Source organism: Biomphalaria glabrata, chromosome 9, assembly GCF_947242115.1.
Source record: "Biomphalaria glabrata chromosome 9, xgBioGlab47.1, whole genome shotgun sequence".
Taxonomy (NCBI): domain Eukaryota; kingdom Metazoa; phylum Mollusca; class Gastropoda; family Planorbidae; genus Biomphalaria; species Biomphalaria glabrata.
In genome coordinates, this window is record NC_074719.1 from 35,450,619 (window position 1) to 35,470,228 (window position 19,610).

The 19,610-nt window shown below is 36.8% G+C and overlaps 1 protein-coding gene across 1 annotated transcript in view; it reads left to right on the forward strand.

Annotated features, from left to right (window-relative positions):
- Positions 1-4,826: 4,826 nt before the first annotated feature.
- Positions 4,827-19,610, forward strand: part of LOC129928392 (sarcoplasmic reticulum histidine-rich calcium-binding protein-like) — a 116,357-nt gene continuing 101,573 nt past the window's right edge. Inside the window, exon 1 of the mRNA XM_056042619.1 lies at positions 4,827-5,063. Coding sequence (XP_055898594.1) covers positions 4,827-5,063 — 237 coding nt within the window. The remainder of the gene's footprint in view (positions 5,064-19,610) is intronic.

Below are 19,610 nucleotides of genomic sequence, written 5' to 3' on the forward strand. Positions count from 1 at the left end.
TTAGCTTGCTTCCAATTTAAGAACAGAAAAAATGAATTCGGGATCCCATTTTCTATTTTTAAATTCTTACTCTGTTGCTGTAATAGGAAGGTATTAACATTCTATATATTGTCCTTAGATCTTGCGCGCGTAAACGTTTATGATTTGATAAACAAACTAGGTAATGAGCCTTTTAGAGTATAGGCTTTTTAAATGTTATGTTAATATAGTGATGTGTAATTGCTAATTTAAAAAACAACCACGTTAAAGCTAACATTCCAATAGAATAGTTTAACTTTTATTGAAACAAAAAACATGGAGAAAGGGTGGTTACGAAAATTCGTTGGTATGTAATGAGTATTTTCTTGGGTTTTAGTGAATTGATAGTTGTATAAAAAAGGATTTCGTAATGTTTTTCTTCTTATTTTTACATAATTAATATCACTCATTACGTTTGTCTGTCTGTCTGTCTCTCTCTCTGTCTGTCTGTCCGTATCTCTTTGTCTGTCTGGTACAAACCTTGTACACGTCCTAATCGCCCACTTCCCATTCTCAGTTCTAGTTGCAACTTTGCAGAATTATACATTGTCGAGGACAATACACGTAGGCGCGGTGGCTGAGTGGTAAAGCACTTGGCTTCTGAACACAGGGGTCCCGGATTCGAATCCTGGGGAAAGCTGGGATTTTTAATTTTTGTACCTTTAGGGTGCCTCTGAGTCCATTCATGTCTAATGGGTACCTGACTTTAGTTGGGGGGAAATAAATGTGGTTGGTTATTGAGCTGGCCACATGACACACTCGTTTACAATGGGCCATAGAAATAGATGACCTTTACATCATCTGCCCTATAGATTGTTATGTTTGAAAGGGGAACTTTACTTGAAGACAATACACAAGTCAATCAAAAAATTAACCGATTAGTTAATTAATTACTGGTCATTAATTAATTTTGTTTTACATAGAACAAGTATTGAGAGGTTCAGTGATTGTGCGATTCTTTCCTTCATAAAAAGGATTGCTGTTAGAAAAGTATCTATATCTATAATTCTCTTCTTCCCTCAACAGTTTAAACGAGTAGTAAGGAGTAAAGGAAAGATCACTCTGCGGATAGTCCACGAAAAAACAAGAGGGGGTGGGGGGAGAACACGTAGTCACAACATAGCAGGGCAGGACCGTTGCGATAGCACTCTTTTTTTTTATTTCTACCTCACGTTAAAAAAGGGGGGGGGGAGGGAGTAATCTACTCTGTAGTAACTATCGAAGCGACAGAGCACGCTCAAGAGTTTGGACACAATGAAAAGATCACTCTTTAATTTTTGCCATTCGGACGGAGGGAGTTATCCTAGGTAATTTAAGAGTGAAAAAAAAGACAATTTTCGTCTGTATATTTCAGAAATTGGTATGAGTTTTCAAAAGATTTTAATAATTTCCGGATATTTCCAGGACTTTTTCGTATATTTTGCAATTTCAGGAGATTTGCAGGAGCTCCTGTTAAATCGACAGGAGGCCGCGGGAAATCCGTTATGACTTATAAAATGGTTTAATTTATTAATGTATACACCTAAAATTAGCGCGGGTCCTATAAAAGTGCTGGGCCCACTGCGGTCGTATAGGTTGCAGTGGCCTAAGGTTGGCCCTGCAAAATAGCGGTGTATGCTACGCCGCCGGTCGGTTTTCTCTATTTCGTCTGTTACAATGAATATGGACTACGTTCCAAAAGTAGACAGCAATGAGAACATTGTCGCTATCAAGTCTAGCGCTGTGTAGGCTCATGGCGCTATCAAGTCTAGCGCTGTGTAGGCTCATGGCGCTATCCAGTCTAGCGCTGTGTAGGCTCATGGCGCTATCCAGTCTAGCGCTGTGTAGGCTCATGGCGCTATCCAGTCTAGCGCTGTGTTGGCTCATGGCGCTATCCAGTCTAGCGCTGTGTAGGCTCATGGCGCTATCCAGTCTAGCGCTGTGTTGGCTCATGGCGCTATCCAGTCTAGCGCTGTGTTGGCTCATGGCGCTATCCAGTCTAGCGCTGTGTTGGCTCATGGCGCTATCCAGTCTAGCGCTGTGTTGGCTCATGGCGCTATCCAGTCTAGCGCTGTGTAGGCTCATGGCGCTATCCAGTCTAGCGCTGTGTTGGCTCATGGCGCTATCCAGTCTAGCGCTGTGTAGGCTCATGTTGCTATCCAGTCTAGCACTGTGTAGGCTCATGGCGCTATCTCTACGTCCTCGTGGTTTGTACATTGTAGCTTGCATCTCCGACTTTCAAAGTGAAGTTAAATTTCTTTGTTTGTATTTCTTCAAGAGTCTCTCTAAACCCTGAAATTTAAATTGTGATGTCTAAAGTGAATTGATACCGAAATCAGGATCTCCAAATCCCAACTGGAGACCACCACAAATGTTTTCTTTAAATTTAATATGTAGGAACTCCTCCAAGAGAGGGAGTGTGTATGTGTGTGTGTATGTATGTGTGGGTGTGTGCTTAGAAAACGATACAATTGTTTGATTTAAAAGGCGGGGCTAGGAGAAGAAAGGAAAGAGTTAGTGTTAAAGAAAATGCTGGTCAGATCAAATGGATTATCGCTTTTCAAGTGCAAAGTTAAGAGTGTGCATCATTTTGTGACGACAAGGCCTAAATTTGCCGATGTGCAAATAAATCTAAAATCTAAATCAATTTGTGTGTGTGTATTTGTTCGTGTCTTAACCTAAGATAGTGTTTGTAGTTATAACTAGAAATGTATGAAAAAATCCTTTTGAAAAAACGTATCTAAAGGTAATAACTCTGCACTTACTCTTAATAATGTAGAAGCTATTTCCTGTAGTCGATTCAGAACAAAATAATAAATTGACCAATTAGTTATTTTTTAAACAGATTCATGTACGTTAGTTACAAAAATAATTATTTAAAGATCCCTCTTGACCCTAGAATGAGTGTGGGAGAAATAACGAGTGCAGTTTTCTAAAGGTGCCAAACCCTACACATTTAGCCATATCTGCAAATACTGAAAGATTAAATTCCCTTGTTGGTGTTGTTTTTTTTATTGATTCTTCTTCTTCTTCTTCATCGTTCTCATTGTTATGTTGGAGTGTTCATATGACTAGACCAATACATGAGATGAACTGCGCAGTGGTTTCCAAATCAGGGAGCTCTCCATATAGTTTTCTTTCTATTGGGGTGATTTGGGGCCAATGTCTTATACGGACCTCTTGGTAGAGAGAGCAGTTTTGGAGGACGTGGTCGGCATTTTCTGGTGATACTCCACATGGGCAGATTTCACTGGTTCCAATTTTCGGAACATGTGTTGTCGCATTCTGTTGTGTCCGGTCCTGAGTCGAAAGATTAGACGTTGGTCTTGTCGGGATAGCTTATAGTAAGCATCATCTTTCTTGTGATTTGGATGGGAGCTCGTCCATTTCTCATTTATTTTATCTACAATTAATTTCTTCATTTCTTCTGGATAGAGTGCAGAGTTTACTTGTGAGTTTGGTCTCCCACTCTTGGCGAGTGTGTCAGCCTTTTCATTTCCTGCTAGTTGTATGTGAGCTGGTATCCATTGAATAACAGTTTTTTTGCTGTTGTGGTTGAGCTTTGCGAGTGCTGTTCTGAGGTTTTTAATATAAGGGGAATCAGAGTTTTTCAGGCTTTGGAGGGTTTATTTTGCGTCTGTTAGAAAGACAATCTGACTGTGAGGAGAACTTGGATGATTTGCTAGCATGGTAGCAGCTAGTGCTAGTGCTTCCCTTTCTGCTCTGTGACTGTCAGAGAGCTCTCCAGTTGCAAAGCATTTTTCTAGTTTTCCTCCATCTGGCCATTCGATAAGTATTCCAGCTCCTCCATTTGTGGTGGCTTTATGGGATGAGCCATACGTGTAAACTCTGATCCCCTGATTGCTAGGGTAATTGGTATGTAGAAAACAGTTCACTATTTCCTTGAGCTCTGTTGGTCTGTAATCAGATTTTCTTTTAAGTGGGGGGAGCTACCACCTTCTACCAAGCGCGTCCCCAGGTGGCGGATAGGGGAAAGACCCTTAGATATAAGGGTTAGCTGTGAATAGCAAATAAACAGCCGCGGACCAACTGGTTTGCAGTCATGGAGGATGAGGTGAAGTATTCCAGTGGTTAGAATATTTACTAAAAACATCTCAGAAATCCAGGGAAATGATTGTAAAAAGCGAGTATAGGGCGCTCTAACTCTAAACCCGGGTAGATGAAACCCGTTAGCTAGGGATAGCAGTTCATCTAGGAGAGAAAACTCCGAAAATAAACACCTGCTGCCTTGCAGATGATCTTGGATGATCAAAGGCTATGGGAGCACACCCAGAAAGAAAAGAAGGCTGAAGTCGGAGTCAATGGGCCTCCTGGCGCATAACACATTGACACGCAACCTCATCCTCATTTTATTGATTCATGCCAATGAATATCTGCTAAGTTTGTACTCGTTATTTCTACCACACCCATTGATTGTCGTGGTAGAAATAACGTGTACAAACTTTTTACCAAACAAACAGCATGAGTTGATATAAACTTTGTAATAGTGACGGGAAAAAAGGAAAAGATGTCGTTGGGGGCAAGTCATTTCGAAAAAATGTCAGAGAACAGACTACGTTGGGCAAGTCATCTCGAAAGAATGTCAGAGAACCGACTACGTTGGGCAAGTCATCTCGAAAGAATGTCAGAGAACAGACTACGTTGGGCAAGTCATCTCGAAAGAATGCCAAAGAACAGACTACGTTGGGGGCAAGTCATCTCGAAAGAATGCCAGAGAACAGACTACGTTGGGCAAGTCATCTCGAAAGAAAGTCAGAGAACAAACTACGTTGGGCAAGTCATCTTGAAAGAATGTCAGAGAACAGACTATGTTGGGCAAGTCATCTCGAAAGAATGCCAAAGAACAGACTACGTTGGGCAAGTCATCTCGAAAGAATGTCAGAGAACAAACTACGTTGGGCAAGTCATCTGGAAAGAATGTCAGAGAACAGACTACGTTGGGCAAGTCATCTCGAAAGAATGTCAGAGAACAGACTACGTTGGGCAAGTCATCTCGAAAGAATGTCAGAGAACAGACTACGTTGGGCAAGTCATCTCGAAAGAATGTCAGAGAACAGAGGAGCAAAGATTGTTCACCGGCAAAAAACAAAAGACAGGCGCCCCAAAGGCAGACCACGAGTACTGTGGCTTGATGACGTAGAGGCAGATGTACAACAGCTTAGAATCCGGGCATGGCGACGTAAAGCTCAGGATAGATCAGAATGGAGAGATGTGCTAGAGCAGGACAGGGCCCTCCATAGTCTGTAGCAGGCGCGGTCTGGGTGTCAAAGTCGGCCCGGGCATTTCTATACCATTCGGCCCACAAATTGTATATCATATGATGGGCATCCAATCATACCTATCCTCAAAATCATTCTGTTAAGTTTGATAATGTATTGATAACTAGATAACTATACGCATACAGTGAACTCTATATTCCTGGCTAAGTGTGTTGGGTTTAATAGAATGAGGCTTCATAGTAGCACTGCCTACGGGTGGCGGCTATAATATTATTTCGGGAAATTTGTTACATTAAATTAGTCTTAATTAGACTGTAGTGTAGACTAGTGTAGAGCCCGAAAATATTTTTTTAATACGACGCTCAGACCGGCTCAGAGGGCCAATTTTGTAAGAGCATATTAAAGAACATTTAACAATTTAATACTCGCCTTTCGGAGGCCCTACCTGTCCATTTGCTCAAATGCCCATATATCCAGTCCGCCCCTGGTCTGTAGTGCCACTGGGATGAATTGATAAATAAATAATAATAAATAATAATAATAATAATAATAATGTTTCTTTAAAAATATTTGGCTTATTTAAGAGCTAGTTGATAATTCAACAACGCGTAGAATTCCTCGCCTACACACGAGACTTGTCTTGATCAAGTTGTTTGGAGTTGATCCACATTAATACTCCCTATCTTATTAATCTACAATGACTGATTGAACTGTAATACTGCGAAGTCTTGTCAAATGAACTAAACGAACTAAGATATATAGACCTTCTTTTGAATAAACATATATAGTGATACTTTTAAACAAACATATATAAAAATAATTTTAAAGAAACTTGTAGACCTACTAGCACACAAATAAACATAGATATATAGACATATATTTAACTATCTTTGCACACTAAAATTCTTAGAGAAAAGATTAAAGAATAAATAGATCATAGACTTATATATATATATATATATATATATATATATATATATATATATATATATTACTAGCCTGACATTACCCGCAGCCTGCGGGTCTAAGTTTGTGTTTACTAATCTAGTGGATTGGATTTAGATGTATGTTAAACTTAGCTAATGATCCTTTCAAGTTTTTTCTCTTTCGCTAAGAAAATAAAATTAGTTTTGCGAAAATGGGTTTACCCGAAGCCGATACATTCATATCAATTAAAAACGAAAAGAGCGATAACTTTGTTAAAGTGAACAATTATACGAAATAATTTTAGTACGTGATTCATGAATGAATATAGATCTAGGCCTATCTCAACTCAGCTTCGCAGCTTTCGTAAAATGCTTTAGAAAACCAAATTTGAATGTTAATTTGATCAAAATATGAAATGAATGGACTATAATTAGTATGTTTATGTATTAAAGTATAAAACTATCTGTGCGAAGAGAAGTTTTATCATCTTAGAGTTTTAGATCTAGGGATGGGATTATAAAGTAAACAATTAAACGAATTAATTTTTAGTACGCGATTCATTACGGTATTGTCTAATGAAAGAATGTTCGTCAGGAAACGAGGGGTAGTTTTGTAAGGTAGTTTAAAGAAGTAAGGTTGTTGTTTTTTAACATATAATTTAATTTTTAGATCTCGATATAGTAATTGAACATCAAAAAAAAAAGAGTACTCTCGTCTCATAATTATTGTTTTGCAATTTTTAGATACCTAATCTAGAAAGATCTAGGTAATCAATCTATTTAAATGTACACAATATGATTAAAATCAACAGACATGAATTATTTCAATCTAGGATTTTTGAAACATTATCTCAAATAAAACTAACAGGAAATGGCTATGTTTCATATGTTTGCGTGAATATATAGTTCTGTGATTAATAGCCCATATTAAAGAAAATCCGAAAAATGATTTTTCATTATTTCTAAACTTTGAAAACTAAAGATCATTACTTTTCTAAAACAGAAAAGATTGATTGGGGAGACATCCCTTACAGCTTGAAAAAGAGTTACGTACATAAAAATCTATATATTTAGGTCTGTGAATCGATCAATCGCGAATAAGAATTTCTTTCCCATTTCCATTCTAGATATACTATATAAGTCTATGATATTGAACTTTTGTACACTAAAATGCATATAGAAACGATAATCACTGGGCCACTTGAACGTTTATACTTTTGATTGCCATATTGAGTGCCACAACATTGACAGCTGAAAAGACGTGTACCATTGAACGTCTGCTTTTTTTTTCCCTTGTTCGACTGATCCCTTTGCATATAACAAATTCATAGACCTAAAATATTCAACAGTTTCAAAATTATTTTTGATCTATTAGTAAAGGAAAGTAGAAAACACAAGACTACAAAGGAAGTTTGCGTTTCACACTTACTCAACGTTTTGGCGCAGCCTTTTTGGCGCGATTGTCGTTTTGGCGATGATAATTTATAGAACACATAGAGATGTTATTTTTTTAATATACTGTTACGTATTTCTGAATCTTCTGGCTAGATGTATTAGTTGGCACCCAAATAAAAACACAGCAAAGAACTTGACGACTAAACTTTCAGTTTCATATAACTTTAATGACTATTAACTCTAACAATTTATTACTGTAACATGTAGCGTAGAAGACTGTACAATATGTCAGTTTACAGTTAGCTATACTTCGTTGCAATTCATCTCTTCTCAACTTTCCTCGAGCCGTATTCCACAGAACAGACCAATGACACACTTCCCAGTGTCGCTCCAGGTTTCCCAAAGCTGAACCAAGTCGTACTCAAGTCTACCGAATCAGAGCCGCACACGTCTTACATCGACTGTATCGACTGTAACGGCTCAAGTCCACTGTAGTTCGCTGTATAGACTTTAACGACAGTAGTCCACTCCAGTTAACTCTACCCTAGTTAACTTGCATCGAGTCGTACACATCTCTCTTCTACTGTCTCGCACAGTAGACAACAGTACCGACGACTCATTCACGACTCACTTTCACATTAACTCTCTGGCTTATATAGAGTCCCTAATCGCTTGTCCAAAGTTGCGCAAACACGGCTAGTATCCTCTGGAATAACACGTAAGGACACGTTACATCCTGTCTTTGTTGATACATGTACATTCCAGAGAACACCCGCTGCTGTGTTATCTCGCCGGGGTCATACATTTACCTCTACCTATCGCTGTCATTTGTAACAATACTATACTATTGTCTGTATAGTATGCATTTTCTGCTCCATCCTCATTACTTTTATCCTTCTCATTTTGACCAGTAGGTGTCCAGATAAGATGTAGCAGATAGTCTGCTGCAAGGTGTAAAGCCGATAAAAAGTTTCATTCTTGATGCGTCATTGTCACGTCGTCAATCGGCTTTTTTTTTTCGTCTTCTTCTTCTTGTATGTTCTGTGGCCTTTCTTTTTTATGTAATTTTCTCAGTATGTTCTTTGGGCTTTCTTCTTGACCTAACTTCTCAGTATGTTCTTTGGGCTTTCTTCTTGATCTAAACTTCTCAGTATGTTCTTTGGGCTTTCTTCTTGACCTAACTTCTCAGTATGTTCTTTGGGCTTTCTTCTTGACCTAACTTCTCAGTATGTTCTTTGGGCTTTCTCTTGATCTAACTTCTCAGTATGTTCTTTGGGCTTTCTCTTGATCTAAACTTCTCAGTATGTTCTTTGGGCTTTCTTCTTGACCTAACTTCTCAGTATGTTCTTTGGGCTTTCTCTTGATCTAACTTCTCAGTATGTTCTTTGAGCTTTCTTCTTGATCTAAACTTCTCAGTATGTTCTTTGAGCTTTCTTCTTGATCTAAACTTCTCAGTATGTTCTTTGGCTTTCTTCTTGACCTAACTTCTCAGTATGTTCTTTGGGCTTTCTTCTTGACCTAACTTCTCAGTATGTTCTTTGGGCTTTCTTCTTGATCTAACTTCTCAGTATGTTCTTTGAGCTTTCTTCTTGATCTAAACTTCTCAGTATGTTCTTTGATCTTTCTTCTTGATCTTAACTTCTCAGTATGTTCTTTGGGCTTTCTTCTTGACCTAACTTCTCATTAGGTTCTTTAGGCTTTCTTCTTGACCTAACTTCTCAGTATGTTTTTTGGGCTTTCTTCTTGATCTAACTTCTCAGTATGTTCTTTGAGCTTTCTTCTTGATCTAAACTTCTCAGTATGTTCTTTGAGCTTTCTTCTTGACCTAACTTCTCAGTATGTTCTTTGGGCTTCCTTCTTGACCTAACTTCTCAGTATGTTCTTTGGGCTTTCTTCTTGATCTAACTTCTCAGTATGTTCTTTGGGCTTTCTTCTTGATCTAACTTCTCAGTATGTTCTTTGAGCTTTCTTCTTGATCTAAACTTCTCAGTATGTTCTGTGGGCTTTCTGCTTGACCTAACTTCTCAGTATGTTCTTTGGGCTTCCTTCTTGACCTAACTTCTCAGTATGTTCTTTGGGCTTTCTTCTTGATCTAACTTCTCAGTATGTTCTTTGGGCTTTCTTCTTGATCTAACTTCTCAGTATGTTCTTTGAGCTTTCTTCTTGACCTAACTTCTCAGTATGTTCTGTGGGCTTTCTGCTTGACCTAACTTCTTAGTATGTTCTTTGAGCTTTCTTCTTGACCTAACTTCTCAGTATGTTCTTCGGGCTTCCTTCTTGACCTAACTTCTAAGGATAATCTTTGGGCTTCCTTCTGGACCTAACTTCTCATTATGTTCTTTGGGCTTCCTTCTTGACTTAACTTCCGTGGGCTTCCTTCTTGACCTAACTTCTTAGTATGTTCTGTGGACCTCCATCTTGACCTAAATTTTCAGTTTAATCTCTGGGATTCCTTTTTGACCTAAACATCTTAGTATAATCTTTGGGGCTTTTTTATTGACATAACTTCTGGGTATGTTCTGAAGGCTTCTTTCTTAACCTCAACTTCTCAGTATGTTCTCTGGGCTTCCTTCTTGATCTAAACTTCTCAGTATGTTCTCTTGCCTTCAATCTTTACCTAAACTTCTTAGCATGTTCTCGGAAATTCCTTCTGGACCTAACATTCTTAGCATCTTCTCTAGGCTTCCTTCTTGACCTAAACTTCTTAGCATGTTCTCTGGGCTTTCTTCTTGACCTAAACTTCTCAGTAATTTCTCTAGGCTTCTTTTATGACTTAAATTCTTTGTATTTTTTCTGGCTTTCCTTCTTGACCTAAACTGCTCACTATGTTCTCTTCCTTCTTGACTTAAGCTTCTCAAAATGTTCTCTGGGCTTCTTTCTTGACCTAAACTTCTCAGAATGTTCTCTGGACTTCCTTCTTGACCTAAACTTCTCAGAATGTTCTCTGGGCTTCCTTCTTGACCTAAACTTCTAAAGAATGTTCTCTGGGCTTCCTTCTTGACCTAAACTTCTCAAAATGTTCTCTTGGATTCCTTCTTGACCTAAACGTCTCAGAATTTTCTCTGGGCTTCCTTCTTGACCTAAACTTCTCAGAATGTTCTATTTGCTTCCTTCTTGACCTAAACTTCTCAAAATGTTCTCTGGGATTCCTTCTTGACCTAAACGTCTCAGAATGTTCTCTGGGCTTCCTTCTTGACCTAAACTTCTCAGAATGTTCTCTGGGCTTCCTTCTTGACCTAAACTTCCCAGAATGTTCTCTGGGCTTCCTTCTGGTCCGAGTTTCTTGTTTGTGTACAAAAATAGATTTTTACTTTTTGTGTCATAAATTTGCTAATTGTTACCAAGCCTCCTCTTTGTGTCATTTCCGTTGTTATATCTTGTAAACTTACTATGGTTGTTAGACAGCTCATTAGACACATTTTTTTAGATTAAGTTGTACTGTCCTACATTTCGCCCAGGGTGGTTTACACTTGCTAGTTACACCAGGCTAATGATGTCCTTTTTTAAAACTTATTTTAGTTTACTTTTTATTAATGCTATGTCATCAATTTCAGTTGCGATTCTCTGTTTTGCTTTGATGATATTTTCAGTTTTCGTTTTACTTTGATGATATTTTCAGTTTTCGTTTTGCTTTGATGATATTTTCAGTTTTCGTTTTACTTTCGAAATAATTTGAAATTAGTCTTTGTGAGTTGAATATACTGTTATTTATATGTCGTTATTGTCATGGCTTTAAGATTTAATTAATAAATTATTAAGCTTTCTAGGTGTTAAAAGTAATATGAATTGCAATGTGCGTGTGTTATAATTGATTTATAATTTAATATTACTTTTAGTCCCAAGATTCAGCCCAACAGACACACCATACACACCCAGTTATACATAAACTAATAAAACGATGTGTATGATGATTTAAATTAAACTATAAATTTATCTAATGATATTTATACAATGAAACGACATATGCCGAATGATAATGATAAATGGATACAAGTACATTTAGTATGATGTGAAAAATCAATACTTATAGTATAATTCAAATAAATACTTAATTAGTATTTAAAACTAGAATAATCACCTTAAATTATAAGGTTCATTAATATTGTCCACAACACTATTTCAAGACGACTCCATGAAAGGTTCAGTGTATTTCATTTTCAACTGTTCATGGTAACACACGAATGTTACCAACAATGAAGATAGCCAAAAGTTCAGGGTAGATCACCAAAAAAAACGAATCTTATATTACGGGAAGTTGTAGGCCTATCAATTCGTTTGGATCAGTCATGTAATAAAATTTGTAAAAGATCTAGACCAATAATAACAAACCTGTGCGATTATAAATGTTTTTACCAACTGTTTTTGTTTAGGGCAATAACATGCTTTTAGCTTTTTTGAAACGGTATGATTCTATCACTTGTCTCGACCAGTTGGGAAAGGTTTAAGGGGGGGGGGGGGATAAGTGAGTTTCAGTGTGAATGATACCGTGATCACTTCTTATCTGCATTTATTTTTGAGCACTCTGGATTTGAACTCGCGGGCTTTAGCCTCCACAAACCCACACCACTGTACCAGAGAAGTGCTTTTCAAAATAGAAATTTTTCAATGATCTATAGTAAGTTTCAAACGGTGAACTATTTCTTTCTACAAAGTATAAAGAGGATTAGTTCAACTTATACCACTACATTAGTGAATACCATTTTTTTCCCTTATTGATACCAAATAAAATAATTAATTACCAATTGTTAATTAACTAATTGGTTATTCTTGTATTGATCCGCGTGTTGTCAGGTAAATGAAATAATTATGCGAAATTCCAGCTTGATACGAGATTGGGTGTGGGAGAAATTACGTGTACACACTTTTTACCAAACAGACTAACAGAGTGAGTTGTACAAAAATACAATTCTTTTTTCAAATACTTTAAGAAGGGAAAGAACTCTACATTTTACAACTAGATTTCTCAATAATGTAGAAGTCATTCCCTTTTTTTATATCAACTTAAATAATTAACTACCAATATTTAACTAATATTTATTTCACTCATGGGTAATTTCTTTTCTCTTGCTTTGTCTATAAATAATTGCGTTATTTTTCAACTTGATCCGAAAATAAGTGCGGAAGAAATAACTAGTTTAATATTTGGACCAAACAGACAGACAGACAGACAGAGTGAGTTGTTATAAGCTTATAGACCAATATTTCTAAAATCCAACATTGGCAAAATGGCAGAAAAAAAAGATCAATAACCGACTTTATTGGTGGCTAGAAAGTACTTGCTCACTCCACAATGCACAAGCTGGCTTCAGGAAAGCAAGTAGAACAGAAGACCACCTCTTTCGTTTTATCCAGGACACAGTAGAAGGGTTTCATGAAAACAAGCACACTACAGCAGTATGTATAGATTTGCAGCAAGCCTATGATAGAGTGTGGAGAAAAGGTATATTTTTGAAGATGAAAAAAATGGGCATCCATGGAAAAATGTACAGCTGGATCAGGGCATTCTTAAAAAACAGAACCATCCAAACCCGATTCGAAGGTGCCATCTCTAGTAAAAAAAAGTTTGGAAGAAGGACTACGACAAGGCTCCGCCCTTAGCTGCACTCTCTTTCTAATCTTCATGAATGACCTCCCGGACCTCATTTCGGTCAATAAGGCACTTTATGCAGACGACCTTTTAATTTAGACTACAGAGAAATATCCAGTGCTGACAAGATCCAAACTAAATAGAGCCCCCAAAACTATTTCCACGTATTCAAAATTATGGAAAATGGAAATAAACAAAGAAAAGTCAGTTTATTCAATCTTTAGCCACAGCAACAAAACAGCAAAAAGAAACTACATCCTAAAAATAGACTCTCAGCCAATAAATAAAGAAGAAAATCCAACATATCTTGGTGTAAGACTAGACCAAAGATATGAATAATTCTTTTAAAAGAAATAATACAATAAACGTACATAATGTATTTCGCGGCAAAACGTCCCGTCGCCAAAACGGCTCGCACCAAAACGACCTTCGCGCCAAAATGGCGGGGCCAAAACGGCGGCGCCAAAACGGCGGCGCTAAAACGTCCTGCTTCGAGTTTTTCAAGCTTAAAGTTTCCCCTTTCAGACAATGTGATCTATGAAGCAGATGTTAAGGTCATCCGACCGCCTTTACTTTTCCAACTAAAGTCAGATACCCATTAGAGTTGGGTGGACACAGGAGCACCATGGAATTCCCAAAATTCAAAATCCCAGTCTTCAACGAAATTCTAACTCAGGACCCCAGGTTCGGAAGCCAAAGTTATCCACTCAGCCGCCACCCCCCTCCCCATTTTAATAAACATTTAATTTAGTGCTGAACCTGGCCAGCAAGTGCGAGACTCCAAAAGAAGACGTAGCCTATGCGATATTAGTCGCAAGCACGCCCAGTGCAAGGTTAGTCTTATTATCTCCCCTGATCAGGTCTAATCATTCAGAATGGACCCCTGGCTCACATTTCACAGCGTAGGTATGAAAAACGAACTAGCTTCGGTCATTCAATGCGAGGACACGACACAATTAACAAAGGACGGAGGAAGGAGAATATGACTTTAATGGACTGAGCGTTTCTTAACAACAAAATATGTGTTTCTTCTTAAGATTTTGTATTTACTTTATTTGCTGTGTCATCAGTTTATTTTTACCAAGTCAGCTGTTTGTTTGTTTTTTATTTAAGAACCAAATAAAACTGGTTTTATGTATAGTATTTGCCTGTGGTGATGCCAATAACAGACAGCACCAGATTTGTTACAATCATTAGAGCCGAGACTAGGCTAGTGGAAGCTACTTCCTGAATGAAAGCAATCTTACTTTCTGAGAGGGTTCTAAGCCGATGAAAACCATTACATCTTTTTTTTGTTCGGGGTACTAATCCAAAGACAATTGGGCTGGAGGGTGAGGCCGAAGCCTTTCATTTTAAACAGTTGCTGGGTGGGGGTCCGCACATGAAAACAACTCTTGTGAAACGGTTATGAAACAGCCTGAGCGGGGGGGGGTCTTTCTTTCATCTCTGCCAGCGCAAGGAACTCAGTTCCATTGGGCATCCCCGTAAAAATAATTCACAATAACACAGTACACACACAAGCTGACCTGGACACCACGCCATTTTGACACACCAGTACAGACAGTTCACAACACACAAGAAACATAAATACACAACCGGAGGGGGGGGGGGGGAAATGTCGATGATGAGAAGCGCGGGAATGGTCGAATCAGACAGACGTGTAGCTAAGCTTGATTGACATAAGCTTATAGAAACCAGGAAGATCATATCAAAGAATTGTTGAACTGTTTGACTATTAGAAGTCGATTGCATCGCTAAACATAGACTTTAATAGGGGACCAACTTCCGGTAGAAACAGCTTGAGTTTAATTTTACAATTATTGCAAATTTATAACAAAAACAATTTAAATATTTTATTATTTTATTATATTCATATTAATAACCAACTATGACTTCATGATGTCCAGTCACAGAGCTGTAAATTGATTAAAATACTTACACGAAATTTTCGATAACGAGAATAATACAGTCGGTGCACATTTGCGATATGCTCTAATTTCTCTTTATGGGTTGTCCCAATTCATCTGGAACTAATGAAGCCACTTTGCAAAGGAAGCTACAAGTAATCGTTTTAGCACAAATAGAAGGAATGGTATACAGGATATATCACTGATATGATATATCTATAGAAACATTTACTTTTTAGAAGAAGTGATCCATATTTTTTATGCAAGTTGATAAACAGAGTCAAAATCAACCTATTATATCAGTGGCGTAACTAAGGGGGGGGGATGGGGGGGGAGAATTTCAAAATCCCCCCGGGCCCCCACCTAGGGGGGGCCCCCAAATGGGTGTCCGAAATTTATTTGTAAATACATAAATTAATATATTTGATTGACAAATAATGTCAACGAGTGTCTTTTTTTAATCAACATTTATGGATAAAATTTATCACAAAGACTAAACCTAGATATTTTAAAAATATTTTTGCCGCACAGATCAGTTTTTAAATATGCATTGTATCATCTATTTTAAACTTTGTTGCCACGAATAAAACTGCATGATATACAGCGAATTCCAGGTATCTTGTTACCTTTACTAATAATAGATCTAAATGGCGAGTATTATATGGCTACACTAATTAACCTTGAAGCAAAATTTACAGAATCGAGTATAACTAAAAGTTATTCTTAACAATGCTAAAATTGTCCATTATTCGGGTTTGGCGTCTATAATTTCAGAATTAAACTTCACACTCGAGTTATTACCCCTTTATTCATCTTTCCTCAATCCAATGGAAACTCTCTCTTTTTATTTACATCTAATGATCTAATCCTTTTGCTTTCGCACAAAACATAAACAAAAAATAATGACGTGACGTAATATCATATAATATTAATACATCCTTCCTCTTGAAGTTATTATCACACCCTTCCTTTTAAAGTTCTTAATAGTGATATCTACTAGCAGGGCCGGCCCTAGCATTTGCGGGGCCCTATGCGAAACGGATCGCGCGGGGCTTAGTCTGGGTAGGGATAAGCATAATGTCAAAATTATTATTTTTTGAATTAGAAAATAGGCCTACTTTCGTCTTTGCAATACATTTTTATCAAATGAAAGCTCGCAATGCCAGTTTTATTTATTGGCACCCCAAAATGTCAATTTCGTCTATTCTTCAGGAGATTTGAATAAATTCAAAAAAAGTTCAGGACTTTATCGTATATTTTGCCTTTTCATGAGATTTCCTGGAGGCCCTGAAAAATCAGGAGGTCGCGAAAACCCTGTTATTTTATATACGTTATAGTTGTTTAATTTAATAATGTACACTTGGAATTAGCGCGGGGCCTATGAAAGCGCGGCGCCCACTGCGACCGGCACTGTCTACTAGGAACTTTAACAATTCGTCCACTTCTGGTTGTCTTGACTGAACAAGTTCTCTAGACGTTGGTCTATAACTGTCTGTTTCGTTTGTAGCAACAGTTTGCAGTTCATTGTCTTCATCGGTATCATAGTACCCAGAGATATCTTCATCGAAACTCTTATTTAAAAAGCGTTGATTTCTTCTGTATGTTATTCCATTGTTTGTCTTTATGATGTAAGATCTGGGTGCTGAATGTTTTTTTATGACAACTGCTTTCTGCCATGTTTGACCTAGACGAACTCTCCGACAGAATAATCTTTAGGTAGTCTTGCTTTTGCATCGTATTTCACTTAGCTTTTCATCTGTCGTTCGTTGAGTAATGTCTCTGCATTTTCAGCTACCAATGGTTTCAATAGTGATCAGTTGGAATGATTCCCTGAGTCTTCTACTCGTCAGCAGTTGTGATGGTGAATACGGCAGTCCACTTATCGGAGTATTTCTATACTCGAGCATAACGAGATATGGATCTTTCCCACTTTTGTATACTCTGAATCCTTTTGCTTCCGCACAAAACATAAACAACCAACAATGACGTAATGCCATATAATATTAGCACAGAATCTTCTTCATGCAGTTGAAAATTAGGAATTTTTTGCCTATCTTGAATTCTGGTCAAAGCTCCTGTGCCCAATTAATATAGTTCGGAAGAAACTACAAAAGTCTGGACTGCATATACGGGTATCTGCTAAAGAAATTAGTACCCTTTCATGCTTTCTGCAAAATGATGAGAAACTGACAAAAACCCAATCCATCGAAAAATCAAAAGAAGGTAGTGAATACTATGGATTCCCTGTAATCAAAACAACCATATGAAAGAAAAGACTTGATGGGAAGTTGAGTTCTAATGTAGGACTGTCAATACAACTGCAATTCAAACGTGTTGCGACAGAAGTGCTGGACAGATTTCATATGGAGATGAAGGGCAGATTCCAATGGCTGGAAAGAAAATGGATACCTTTGGGTTTCTTCTTGAACCAAGACACCTGTTAGAAGACACGCTTGTGACAAACTGTGCTACTTTTCCTGTTTGTATGATGAAATAAATGGAAAATCGCTTTTTCAATGATGTCATTGATGCACGAGCCCTTTTCATCAACAATCACCAATAGACATATTGACGAAACAGGCTTCATATGGGAATTATGTGTGCTCAGACTTTGCAACCTCCTCCGAATACCGCTAACTCAGGCCACTTCCATTACGTCATGTGAGAGATCATTCTCAAAGCTCATCAAAAAGTATCTCAGGAGCACAATGACGCAAGAAAGGCTTATCATGGTTTTAATGTCAGTGAAGTCACAAATACTAGAAAGTATCGATGTAGTTCATGTTATAGATGTCTTTGCTGCACAGAATGCAGGACGTGAAGCGATATCAATTTAGATTTGTCACTTGTGCATTATTTAACTAATAAACAACGATATTATTCATTAAAAGAGTCTTGATGATTACTTTTTGTTAAGTTTACTGATATACTGAACCAATTTGATTTGAGGCTTATATATTTTTGCGTACATTATCTCATGTCATATGTCGAATGTCAAAATGCAAAAGGGGCCCCCTAAGAGGTCAATCCCCCCGGGCCCCCAAATCCCTAGTTACGCCCCTGTATTATATCAAATCAAACATCTCACCTATTATATCAAATCAAACATCTCACCCATTATATCAAATAAAACATCTCACCTATTATATCAATTCAAACATCTCACCAATTATATGAAATCAAACATCTCACCTATTATATCAATTCAAACATCTCACCTATTATATCAATTCAAACATCTCACCTATTATTACCTATTATATCAATTCAAACATCTCACCCATTATATCAATTCAAACATCTCACCTATTATTACCTATTATATCAATTCAAACATCTCACCTATTATATCAAATCAATCATCTCATCTAATATACCAATCAAACATCTCACCTATTATATCAAATCAAACATCTCACCTATTATATCAATTCAAACATCTCACCTATTATATCAAATCAAACATCTCATCTAATATACCAATCAAACATCTCACCTATTATATCAAATCAAACATCTCACCTATTATATCAAATCAAACATCTCACCTATTATATCAATTCAAACATCTCACCTATTATATCAATTCAAATATCTCACCCATTATATCAAATCAAACATCTCACCTATTATATCAATTCAAACATCTCACCTATTATATCAATTCAAACATCTCACCTATTATATCAAATCAAACATCTCACCTATTATATCAATTCAAACATCTCACCTATTATATCAAATCAAACATCTCACCTATTATATCAAATCAAACATCTCACCCATTATATCAAATAAAACATCTCACCTATTATATCAATTCAAACATCTCACCTATTATATCAAATCAAACATCTCACCTATTATATCAATTCAAACATATCACCTATTATATCAAATCAAACATCTCACCTATTATATCAAATCAAACATCTCACCTATTATATAAATTCAAACATCTCACCTATTATATCAAATCAAACATCTCACCTATTATATCAAATCAAACATCTCACCTATTATATCAATTCAAAAATCTCACCTATTATATCAAATCAAACATCTCATCTAATATACCAATCAAACATCTCACCTATTATATGAAATCAAATATCTCACCTATTATATCAATTCAAACATCTCACCTATTATATCAAATCAAACATCTCATCTAATATACCAATCAAACATCTCACCTATTATATGAAATCAAACATCTCACCTATTATATCAATTCAAACATCTCACCTATTATATCAAATCAAACATCTCATCTAATATACCAATCAAACATCTCACCCATTATATCAAATAAAATATCTCATCTAATATATCAATTCAAACATCTCACCCATTATATCAATCAAACATCTCACCTATTATATCAAATCAAACATCTCACCTATTATATCAATTCAAACATCTCACCTATTATATCAATTCAAACATCTCACCTATTATATCAAATCAAACATCTCACCTATTACATCAAATCATACATCTCATCTAATATACCAATCAAACATCTCACCTATTATATCAAATCAAACATCTCACC